At 30.9% G+C, this 12,696-nt stretch overlaps 1 protein-coding gene across 2 annotated transcripts in view; it reads right to left on the bottom strand.

Annotated features, from left to right (window-relative positions):
* The window catches only part of LOC107444532 (putative defense protein 3), a 24,731-nt gene extending 15,443 nt beyond the window's left edge, over positions 1-9,288 (bottom strand). The window contains exon 1 of one of the 2 annotated variants that reach the window (XM_016058685.4): positions 9,130-9,288. Coding sequence is in view for 1 of the 2 variants with exons in the window: in XM_043052829.2 (XP_042908763.1) it covers positions 1,156-1,249 (94 nt within the window). In the remaining variant the exon portion in view is untranslated. Of the gene's footprint in view, positions 1-1,155; positions 1,265-9,129 lie in introns of those variants that run through there. The other variant, XM_043052829.2, reaches the window with a different exon arrangement.
* Positions 9,289-12,696: the final 3,408 nt, after the last annotated feature.

Raw genomic sequence — 12,696 nt, 5'->3', positions numbered from 1 at the left:
TGTGAGGGAATGACGCGAAACACTGGGGACAAAGTTTAAAATAGTGCTGTGTTAATATTTTTATCAGAAATTACATTTAAAATTGATTTTCTGAATTCTATATTTCAGTATTCTGTAATAAAAAACACGAATTTGTAAAAAAAAAAAATTTATTTCGGAAACAATTTTTTTCTTTTTTTAAATCAGCAGTGGGGACAAGTGAGGGAATGACATATTTGTATATTTTAATTACCAAAAATAAATGAAAAATAAAAATTGATAATTTTATTTTTATTCTTTTGTTAGCTTGCATTCTGAAGGACACTTTCCCTAAATTTTTTTTTTTCGTAAGCTGTAAAACAAACATAAAATATACTGGGGACATGAAAATGACTTTTTGTGAGAATGACCCATATATATATCGGGTATAAGTACAAATTCACAAATAGGCGTAATCAATATTTTTTTAAGGCTAAACAGTAATAAAGTCCATTTTCCTCCGTGAAATCTTAAATACGACCCTTATTTTTTTATTACAGATTCGGATTCTCTGGAAAAAAAATAACGCTATTTGACCCATAAGTTTATACATTTTGCTTGACATATGGCACTGTAACCGAGGAAATAAAAACAGGGTACAAAAATTTTGGTATTCCGAGACACATCAGATTGAAAAATATATAGAAATGAAAATAGATTACGGTAATTTAAAAAATAAATAAATAAATAAATAAATATTATGGAACATTTATTTTTATGTTGTTATGCAGGGTGACAATAAAATAACTTCGCCGACATACGACCCTCATGAGCATAGCGTTTCGATGAAAGAAATAACAGTGGTATTATGATCTGATGAGCTCAAAAATGAAGTTTAAAACGATTGCCTAGCTTTCGCGGTTACATTTACAGTTACAAAATTTCGAAATTTTCAAATCTCATCACCCAAGTTTTTTGATCGATACGTAATCTTTACAATAAAAAATCTAAAATAGAGTTGGAACGATATTTTAAACACAAAAAATTTACGACGCTAGACTTTTCCCCAGCGTCTCTATTTTTCGAGACCACAAACGAGAAAAAGAATTTGATAAAAAAATAAAAAAATTCCTTCAAAAACAAAGAAGAAACTATGGACATGTAGGTCATGTCCAATAACTTTAAAACATTAAATACCTTCTCTGTAATTTTTTTCGCTATACCCTCCACTGCCCCGAGAAAGAGTGTTAAACAAGAAACAAAAGCCCATTAAACTGCTGACATCACTCATATATCAAAAGACTTTTAGAAATTTTACCACTCGGGCTTGCGATGGCAAGCCTTGGAGTGTTCTTTTAACAAACTCAGCTTTCATTCCTGACCACCAGGGATCAGTTGCATCTTTTAGACTATTAACGGGGCATGACTGTCTGCAGAATCATTTATTTCGCATTGCACTAGCCGATTCACCTCTGTGTGTTATATGTGATAGTGGACGGCCAATGACGACAGAGCATTTGGACGAGTGTGAAGCACTGACAGATTTTTCCTGTATATTTCAATGCTATTGGCAAGCAAGAAGTTTAATGGCCTAACGGCTAATGTAACTGGCATTTGACAAATAAAGAACAAAAGATGTCTATTTTAAATAGACATCAGATGAAGATAATATACTGACAACCTAAAAATCAAAGTAGAAGTAAATATATTCGACTGAAAGGAAACTCAATCGTTCGGATGAAAATCAAATGTCGCAGGTTCGAGAATTAAATTAGTTTATATGCCAAAATGGAAATATTGAATTAAATATCCAAAGTTAATAAGTTCGAGAACTGAAAAAAATAAATTAATTAATTAAACCAAACTAATCAATTTGAACTATAGACGGGCACTCAATTATATTTCAAAGTGAACCAACCAATCCTTCAATGGTGGTCTTATCACAGCATAGCTTCCTTTCAGAAGACAATCCTCAACTAAATCAAGTATCTGTTTACAAATCCAATTGTGATTTATTCATTCGTGAGATCTTTACGTAGAAATTTACAATTATTTAAAATAAGCTGTTGATTGTTACAATTATATTTTATACGATTAATTTAAGATAAAATTACACTTCTGTAGGTACATATAGAAATATTAGAATTCCAGGAAATAATTTTTTTGACAGGGAATAGAAAGTTATTTCTTTATCAAAAGCATCAATTTGAGTTTTAGACAAGTTAAATGTAATAAAGTCTGAAGTTAAATTAGACGCGCTAGTTCTTGCTGTATATCCAGAGTAATTAACTCTGGTAAATACTCCGGTAATCAACTCTGGTCTTAAGACCATGTAGTTAACATTTGTACACAAGTGGGGTAAGGCAAGTAGATTTGACTTTTTCAAGAAAAAAAAAATTATTTTATAAAAAGTGCTTTAGTTTTCCAATGAGGTAAGTGAGATGAAGATAATATACTGACAACCTAAAAATCAAAGTAAAAGTAAATATATTTGACTGAAAGGAAACCCAATCGAATACTAGTGGTGGCTGGTAAATACGAATTTTGCTCCCAGCTCGAACAAACCACAGTGCTTGCCTAAAATATCCTCAGTGGTAGACAATCGTGGGTTGAAATCCCCTTGTCGTACGTCTAATCGCGTGCGGTTTTCGTTGTTCTCTTCCCCGTGTAACGCAAATGCAAATTTCCTCGAAGTACCCTCCGTAAAGGCTATATTGCTCAATGCTTCATCTTGGAATTTCCTTGTCTTCTGTGCTGGGTTCAAAATTACAAGGGTGTGGAGTTGAACATTGATAATCGTAAACTCAGGAATGGGTCAGCTGTTCTGCGCTATTTCTTAAATAAAATTAAACAATAAATGTCTTGGTTAAATCAGGCAGTTACTAGGTTGAACAGTTTAGTTTCTACAGGCCTTCGAATATTAGCAACAAGGGCTTACCAAGCTTTCCCCGATACATAAGTTCGTTAACCCCTTAGCGATCGGTTAATTTTCAAGAAAACGTTCATAAAAGTGCCAATTTTTTTATCCCTGATTGCCGACACGTACTTGATTAGTGCTGTCATCTAGTTTAAAATAAACTAACTATCTACAATTATCTTAAAAATATCTTGGTATTGCCATCTGGTGTGTAAAATGAAAAATAAAATGTTTTCCAGGGAAAAGAAATGATTTAGTTTTATTCTAGTTGGCGCTCTACTACTGAACATTCCAGCCCGGAAATATCACGGGAGCGAGAAGGAAGGGGTTAAAGAACATATCGTTATTCGCTTGAAAGTTAGAGATTTTTGAATTTAAAGTAATAAGATCAAAAATATATAACTTATAATTAAAAATGCAGTAATACTCGTTAAAATAGTCTTTGAAATGAGTTATTTCCCTCCACATAAAATTCTTTCTTTTTTATGGGTTATGGGGGGAACAAATTCTGCGATTGATTCCAGAAACAGACATATTTGAGAGCATATTTAGGATTAAGCATAAATTCCAACTTGCAGTTTCAATTTGTTTCATAAAATGAAAATCGAAAAAAAAAAAAAAAATTTTTCGAATGACGAATTTTAGTCTTTTTTTTCTTTCTTCAAAATGTATAAAATAGAATAGTTAAAAGCCTAAGAACTTCGTTATAGCGAGATAGCCAATTTATTTGGAGTAAATTTTTAATTTTTATTTTAAGTTCCGACCGCAAATTCATTGAAGGCTGACCTACCGAATATAGCAAACTTTCGACAGCATAAAATTTTAAAAACTGGGGGAATGATAGACCCACTTTTAAAAAAAATAAAGAAAGAAAGAATAAAAACTTTAATACATTTAATACATTAATAAATAAAATTAACGATTATTAATATTTTAGTTTTAAATTCTAAAATTATTTCTGCTTTAGGAATTTTTTTTTTTAAATTTACTTCGCGTCGTTGTTATTATCATTCAGTGACAAAATCCGATGCAGAATAATCTCTTAGCGTAAATCAGGTGAAAATAGAGATTGTTTACAAATCCCTGAATATTAGCCAACAATTAATATTAATGTGCTGTTTTCAAAATTATATTATTTTATCAGACAGAAACCATAAGTATTCCAGAATGTTCTACGCTATGTATCTTCTAATAGGTAGGAATGGCAACCTTAATATTGATTAGAAAAAGTATATTTAACATTTCTCGCCTCCTTTAACACTCCTATGACTATTTGATAAAAATGATAAAAGTTTTCAATTGATATGAATCCGATATATAATTTTATTTGATAAAGAGAATCTTGTAACTTGATCGTTGTTATTATTTTTATTATTTCAGAATTGTAATAACAGTGCAAAAGAAAAATGTAAATGATGTAAACGCAGGACACGATTTCAAAATTTATCTTAGCAGGAGATTCCAAATTTCTAGTTTAAAATTGTTTTACTGTTTTCTCGTAAAATAATTGATATCAAACAAACTTGTTTTAAAGGTTAAATATTGGAATTCTTGCATGTTCAAATTAAATAGACAAAATAGCGTCACACTTTAAAAAAAAAAACTCCATATTTAGAAACAGCAAAGATAAAAATCAATTACACTGCGAACGCGAAGCCCAAACAGTTTAAAAGGAACAAAACAAGCACAAGAGTAACAATTAGGGGAAATATACAGTTTTAATTCATTTTTCATTCTCTCCTGCTTTTCTACTTTCTCTTTTTAAAAAAATCATAGCCACTTACATAACATAAAATAAAACTATAAAATTAAAACAATATTTCAAAAATTCTAAAAGAAACATTTTATTTTGGAAGTGAATGTTAATTTCTGCAAGTTCAATAGTTTTCATCGCCAGAAAAACTTTTTTATGCTCTTATTCTTTCACGTTTTACGGGCCTGCACTTGGTTATAAGAAAATGCAAGATTATTCCATGAAAATTCAAAGGAATATTGCGAATTACTTATGAATCATTATTTGCTTTTTTTACTCTTATGTCGATTGTTATGTCTTATGTTGTCTTATAGTAATTAGGGGTTTTTTCGCATCTCTTTTTTTTTTTACGAGACAATTTCACAAGTGACTAGATTGAATGGTGCATCTTACAATTCAAAGCTCTCTCCTTCTGGGAGAGGATCGTTTTCTGAAAAAAAATATCAGTGTCGGAAATATCAAGCAATAGCTCTTAGCCTTTAAGCGAGAATGGTAAAGAATATCGGGCAACGTGATTAATGTGCATTTCTCAATCACATTATACATTTCTTGGTACACATTCTAATGGCTATTAAAATTACTATATATGAAACATAGTGTGATATGCAAATGATTTGATTTTGAGCACATTCATGTGAAGAAAGCGGCAGTGGCAACACCTATAAGGCGCTTAAAATAGAGGTTTGGTAGTATTTTTTTCATACTAAATTACCATTTGGGTGCTATTTTCGTCTTTTTAAGCCAAAAATAACGTTCAAAAAGTTTTTGTAAAGCTTCGTATATGAAGAAATACCTACCAGCACGTATCTGACTTCGAATAAGAAGAAAAAAATAACCAACTGTCAATGAGATTTATAGTGCAACATTATTGTTGTTCACGATGTCAGAGATCTTTAACTATCCACAGAATATAGAATCGATGGGTTTAAGACGATCACATAAAGAAAGATGTGCCGAATTTTAGAGGTCCTCCACTACTAACAACCAAGAAGACAAACATCTTATACGCTTACCAACAAGAGGTCTCATGACAATATTACGAACCACTCGTATGGAAGGGAAGAAGTTTACTAGATAATTAATTTGTGCTCAAACCGTTCTACAATGTTTACAGCAATATGGACCACCAGGGTGGCAATCTTGACGCTGCATCAAAGAGAGGAGCATCTTCAGAAGTAAGATCAATGACCAATCTTGAACCATGAATGAAGATGCATTATCTTTGCAGACAAATTCCATCTATACAGAAACACAGTTGAAAAAAACCTGCATTCGACATCCTCCTACTGGTCCATCACCTACAGTAATGACATTGAGTGCAATTGGATACATGAGTTGATAAATTCTTTTTGACATTCTGGTCATTTTGAGTGCCAACCGTAACGTTTAAGATAAGTTAAGACACGTAGTTTTTTCCCCCAGCAAGATAAAGAACAAGTGCATATTGCTCGTACTCTCTTGACCTTTCTTGATACAAACATTTCCGATAATTGTCGTGGTCAGCAGTGATGTCCCGTTCTTTGAAAAATGTCCCTTTTTTGATCTTTACAGTTCCTTTGATTTTTCAACAGTTGAAGACGTGTAATTAATGGTTGTGGAAAGTCTGACACTACTTTGGCTCACTCTTGAAGCTGTATTGTCCGAGGTATTTGAAAATGCCTTACATCATCTATTTAACTCCTTATCCCAGAGGATAAATGCCCTTATTTTTGCCAGAGAGTCATAATGGCTCAGGTGATAGAGCGCCGGCCTCCCAGTGAGGTGAACCGGGATTCAAATCCCACTGGAAGGTAGACGATGCCCCCAGCTCGCACTGACCACAATGAAGACCTAAAATGCCCTCAGTGATAAACAAATCATGAATCAGGGTCCCCTTGTTGTCCGGTCAACCGTGGGAAATTTTCGTTGTTTTCCTCCCCATGTAATGCAAATGCAATTTATTTCCATCAAAAAGCCCACCACGAAGTCAAATTTCTCCCAATACTTAATTCAGATGTTCCCTTGTCCTCTGGATTAAGTTCAAAATTACAGGGCTACGGAGTAGAACATTGGTTGTCATAAGCTCTGAATTGGGTATGTTGTTAAAAGACGGTTATGAAATAAAATAATTCTTAAATATTATTAGTCGTAAACTGAAAAATTGGGTCAGCCGTTTAACGATGGTAATAAAATAAATAATTTCAAAAAATTAGCCGCCGATACCTCAGTTGACTGAGAGATGGACTATTGAGGAAAGTAAAATAATTTCCACAAAAATATATGCGTATTTCATGCTAACGATGCTTTTATTATTAAGTCATAGTTCAATTATGGTTTGATGATGGGTTAATTAATTCAAATTATATTAATCATGTTTAGTTCAATTATATTTTCAATAGAAATTTTATGGAAAAAAATTCGCCTGTTTATTTTTTGTCACAAAAAAAGAGAAGAAATAAATAATTACTATCTTTAGGTAATTGCTATTTTTAGTAAGTGAGCAAACTAAGGAAGTGAAGAAATTCAGTTTAAATGATCAAATAATCGTCTCAAATCAATTAAAAATTTATATGAAATGGACATTTTTTTTGAAAAATTTATTCAAGAAAATAAATACATTTATATTTTGCATAATTCTCAAAAATATTATAATTTAATTTAGATATTCTTCAGAATAATTCAAATAACTGTTATATTTCTGAGAAATCAATGGGGTGTGAGAAACAATAATACATGAATCAACACCTGTTTAGAAAATTATTTTAAGTTCAACCTGACTAAACTGTATTTCCGCTCTGTTTCTTAAAATTCATTGCCAAATTTTTTTAACACTTTCTTTTGAAATCGATATCATAATCTTCCATTTTTTCCCCCAAATTATAGGAATCAAGTGTTGGTTGCCATTAAAATCAAGAGGAAGTGAATAACTTCTTATTTTCAAGCAGCTAGAATGATTTTGTGTTTTGGAAATAGTTGCAAATCTTCAATTATTCTACTTTTTAATATTTTAAATCTAGAACAGTTTTCTTATTAAGCACCCAGCTATACTAAGAAATGTTTTCATAACTGTAAATTCATACATTTTTACTCCAATCTAAACTGCGATTTTATTATTGAAAGTCTTTTTGAATTTGTTTTAGGTTAACAGCATGATCAATAAAAAAAAATATCAGAATTTCCTAAAAATTTTATTTGAAGAAAGGTATTACAAAATTTTTATTTAAACATCAGATACTTTTATTTGCTTTAAACGTATTATTTGCAACGTTATCTTAGAAATATATATATATGTATGCATGAGTGCATGGGTGCGTGTGTTATTATTGAAAAAGTTAAACAATTAAAAAATAGCTGTTATTAATGTTTAAAATTATATCAGCATCTTAGATGAAAAAATCAAAAAATAGGAACAAATATATATTATAAAATAACACAAAAAATAAGTTAATTGGAATATGGTCACAAACAAATTTATAAGAAGTATTCGAAGAGAAACTTTTCAGAATTATTCAAGTTTATTCCAATATTGGACAGGCTTATTTTTTTTCTATTTTAAATTATAAAAACAGTATAAAAACATAAATTATAAAAACATATCAATTGAACTGTATTTGTAACAGTGTGAAATTTCAATGTTTTCCTAGTCATACCATGTTATTATTTTTCTGTGTCATGCTATTATTTTTCTGTTTATCATAGCTGATGAGTTGCAGACGATTTCGTAAATTTATTTTTGACTAAACACTTTTCCTTTTCATAATTAGGAGACAAAACCCTAGGAAATGGCTGAGTACAAGATATTTAAATTTACTAAAGTTGCAATATGTGCTATTGCGCTAAAGCAATCATATATTGTTTCAAAGAAATAACAATCTATAGTAAAAAAGTTTCTTTTTTTTTTAAGTCGTTCATTTTAAACAATTCAATCGCTTCTAAAAGAGTCTCAGTCTTTTTTAAAAATATGGAACATAAAATAACTTCAATATAAACTGAAGTGAAATAAAGAGTTTAAAAGAAAGCGTGGGGAAAAAATATGGATTTTAAACAAAATTACTTTATAAAAAGTCTCAAGATTTTTTAATGTGTTCAAAAACAAATTTTTTTTCAATTAAATTTGTAATATTTTTGATTTAAATCATGCAATTTAAAATTCATTAGCTTTCAAATTCTTTATTAAATGACGAATATAAATCTGAAAATATGGAACTTATTAAGATTATTGAGAATTCCGGTTTAAAATATTAAAAATTCAGAATCATTATAATAATAAATAAATTTTACTACTTGTCTGGTGCTTAAAAATCTGTTTTTAAACTAATCATTAAAATGCAAGTTAAAAAACGTTAAACACGCAAATGGGAAAAAATAAGAGGAGCTTTTACATTAAATCATCAAATTTTCTAAAATCCAATTCAAACTTAGCATATTTTTTAGCGGAAATAAATATGCCAAACACAAGTTACTGCTCTTTGTTTAGCAAAAAGCGTATTTTATAAACCTAACAAAGGAGAAACAAACTTACTTTCTTCTTTCAGTTGGGTACAAGACAACTTGAAGAGAATGTGTCAGACCAGACGAGAGAGTGAGATGGACTACTTTGTTTAGGGTCGTTGTGCTCGACCAAATCAATTTACTAGTAGGTGTCTCTCCTATCGAAATGACCCAATTCAAAGAAAAGAAAGAACTCCCTGTCGATTGGTCAGCATCATGAAAGTGTTGCAAACTTTTTACCTTGCCCCGAAGGAGAATTAAACAGCCGCTGGTCAATTAAAGAATTAAGCTATCCTTCCAGGAATTAAAAAGTGAAAGCATTATTTATATGTATCTAAAATGCATTTTTTTCTTTCAGTTTAATTTTGTCAGAAGCAGCATTAATTCTTGTTAAGCCCTTTGTGTGATTATGTGACAAAAATATATGCCCCACATAAATCGAGACAAAAACTTAGCCATTTTTATTCTTTAATCCGGACTATACATTTAGAATGCCAGGAAATTCTAAGAGGACCGTCACTTTTGAGCAAGAATTATATAATTACAACTACTGCTGAATTCCATAACAATTTCTATATTGATATACAAATAAGGTCATTAAGAAAGGGTTAGACATCAAAATCATCATAAATGTCAAGTTTTATTTCGTTGTTTTGCTCCTTTACAAAGTTTGGGAAGTATATTTCCCACCAATTTCATTAATTTCTAAATGTCGATGGGAAGTTTTTTTTTTTTCATCTTCTGATGCCATCTAGTGATAACTTCAAAAAATAAATAAAACATACCAATGACGCGCTTTGTTTACAACAAAGCTTTGCTTTATGGGGGTCAAGGGGAGAGACCAGGAGCTCTATTTTCTCTCATGGTTTATGCTTTCTTTCATTTAATCATTTTTGATTCAGTTTATTTACATAAACATCTATATTATATAAAACGCTAATACGTACGTATGTATGTATGCATCAATAAAACCGATGATATTTCTTTTCTCGCGCTGGCAACAGTTTTCATTTTTAATTTATTGGATTCGGCGCGCAAGAGCACGTAGTGAGCAACCAGATAACAATAACCAGAGTGAGCATTATCAGGTTGTTCAATTCAGATTCATGCACTAAAAACATGACAATATTTAATTTAAACTCAATTAGGAATTAATTAATTAATTGAAGTGAGAATGCTTTAAAAGGCCGCTGTTGAATTGATATTTTTCTACTGGGAGCTACCTAAACGTCTAAAAAACGTTTAAGTGTTTGTATTGAATGCATTGAATTTTTTTATATTTCGCGTTTATTTATGCATTGAATTTTCACGCTTTAAAATGCAGAATATTAGTGAAGCAATATTTGATAATTTATTTTGCTAATATGTTTCTTATTTAGCTAATGTTTTGATTTTTTCACCATGTACAATCTAAATAGCTAATATACTTTTTTAAAAGCCAATAAGAACATTGGTAGAATTCTTCTACATAAGTACAATACTATGTCTTTGATGATAAAATACTATGTCTTTGATGATAATATATTATGTCTTTGTGCTAGAACATTGTGTTCATTGGCGAGCGAGCGCAGCGAGCCATGGTTCACGGCGTGAACCACATAGGATTGCGTAGCAATTCTCGGGGGTTGGCGAGCGTTAGCGAGCAGGGGGCGGAGCCTCCTAGTACTTATTAATTCAGTTATTGTTAAGCATAAAAGTTAAATTTAATGGAAAATTCGTTACAGAAAATAAGATTTCGAAAATCCTATTTACCTTCCCATGAAAAAAAGGTCTTTAAAATCAAATAAATTTTAGGTAATGAACTAAATGAATTTCTTTTTATAAATCAATTTCAATTCCAAAAATAATTTAACATTTCTAGAACAAAATAGTAATATAAAGAGCTAAAAACTAATATTCTGCTTCAAATAAAAACAAAGAACTTTTTATATCAATGAGAACGGAAGTTGTAGACCTAATAATTGAAGTGCTGAGGCAATGCAACTTTCAAAGGTTGACATTTTTACATGAAACTAATCTTAGTATTGTTTTCTGAGACTTTATAAGTTTGGGGTTTTTCACTAGAAAAGACCAAAATGCATATAAACATCTAACTGCCAATAGGTGGTCCCCCAAGATTAGACGAAGAGGGAAAATTACATATTTGCTTTTATAATGCTCTTTATTTAGTTTTTACAAGTATTCAGATGCAGTATCTTTCGAAGCCTGTAATTTACAAACCTTTTACTCATTCAGAACTCGCGAAATATAGCGTGCCATATTTTAGATTTTATATAAATTTTTTCAGACAAAATTGTACCAATACAATTCTGCAATCCTCTTTTATTGTATGGTTATGGAAAAATATTTCCAAAGGTTATGGAAAAATATTTCTTCATAAGTTGTAGCGCATCTTAGTTTTAAAGCAAAAATTTGCCATATTAAAAATTGGGGATATTCCTTTGGGGTTTTGCCTATGGTAAAATTTTGCCATATACGTATGGCAAAATTTTGCTATACATGCATAGCAAAAATTTGCCATTTAAAAAAATGCCATAGGATATTCCTATGAAGTTTTGCCATACGTACATGGCAAAATTTCACCATAGGCAAAACCCCATAGGAATATCCTGTGGCACTTTTTTATGGCAAATCTATGGCATGTTTACTGTTAACCAGATATGTTTACTGGCGAAACTGTGTGGGTACAACGACAATTAAATGAAGGCCCAACTTGTTTGTCATTAGCAAGAGTTTCGATATCTGGACAGTGTGGCGACATTGTAACCAAAGCGGCTGTAGTTAGAAGTGAGTTAGATAAAGGTCGAAAAAACGTATTGGGAACAGAACGGCTGCTAAATTGCCAAATCTACAAATAGCGCCTATACAAATTTCAGAGTTAAACGCAATTATTACCAGATCGCAAACTCGTTTAAAAGCTGAAAATGAAGAATATGAGCAGCGAAATACGCAAGCTATCGGAGACTTATCTAAACAAAATAATGTAACTCAGGAATTTATTGTAGATGAAAAAGATAATAAGTCTCTGTTGGAAACGGATGTCTTTTTTTCAAAAATGAGTGAAATATTACCAACTTTAGATACCAATTCTGATGAACTTTCCTTGATACAGTTAGATCACGATAAATTTGTTAAAGCACAACAGGAAAGTTCCGAGTTAGAATCACTTTTTAAAACTGAGGAAGAAGGTATTCAGAATCAAAACAGTAAACATCTCTACCTTGCTGAAAGAAAACTTCTTTTTAAGTGCCAAGAAGGACTGTTAGAAGAAATAAAAAAAACTTCTAGTTATACCTAAGGAATTTAGAAGCCGAATTTTAAAGTTATGTCATGAAAATAGTTCGGGACACCATTGCGTAACCAAATCCAAAGATAGACTGTCATGATATTATTTTTGGCACAAATGATATAAAGAGGCGAAAGAATTCGTAGGAACATGCGATAGTTGTCAAACAGCGGGAAAACCAAATGATAATTAAGGCTCCTTTAAAAATTGTACCGGTCATACAGAAAATATTCTCAAAACTAAGCGTTAATGCAGTTGGTCCTTTGCTCACCACGCCAGGTGGAAAGAAATGCTTAATTACAGCCATTTGTA

This window comes from Parasteatoda tepidariorum, chromosome 7, assembly GCF_043381705.1.
Source record: "Parasteatoda tepidariorum isolate YZ-2023 chromosome 7, CAS_Ptep_4.0, whole genome shotgun sequence".
In the NCBI taxonomy this organism is placed as follows: domain Eukaryota; kingdom Metazoa; phylum Arthropoda; class Arachnida; order Araneae; family Theridiidae; genus Parasteatoda; species Parasteatoda tepidariorum.
Note: the sequence above shows the minus strand (reverse complement) of the source record. Positions and strands in the feature narration are given on the sequence as shown.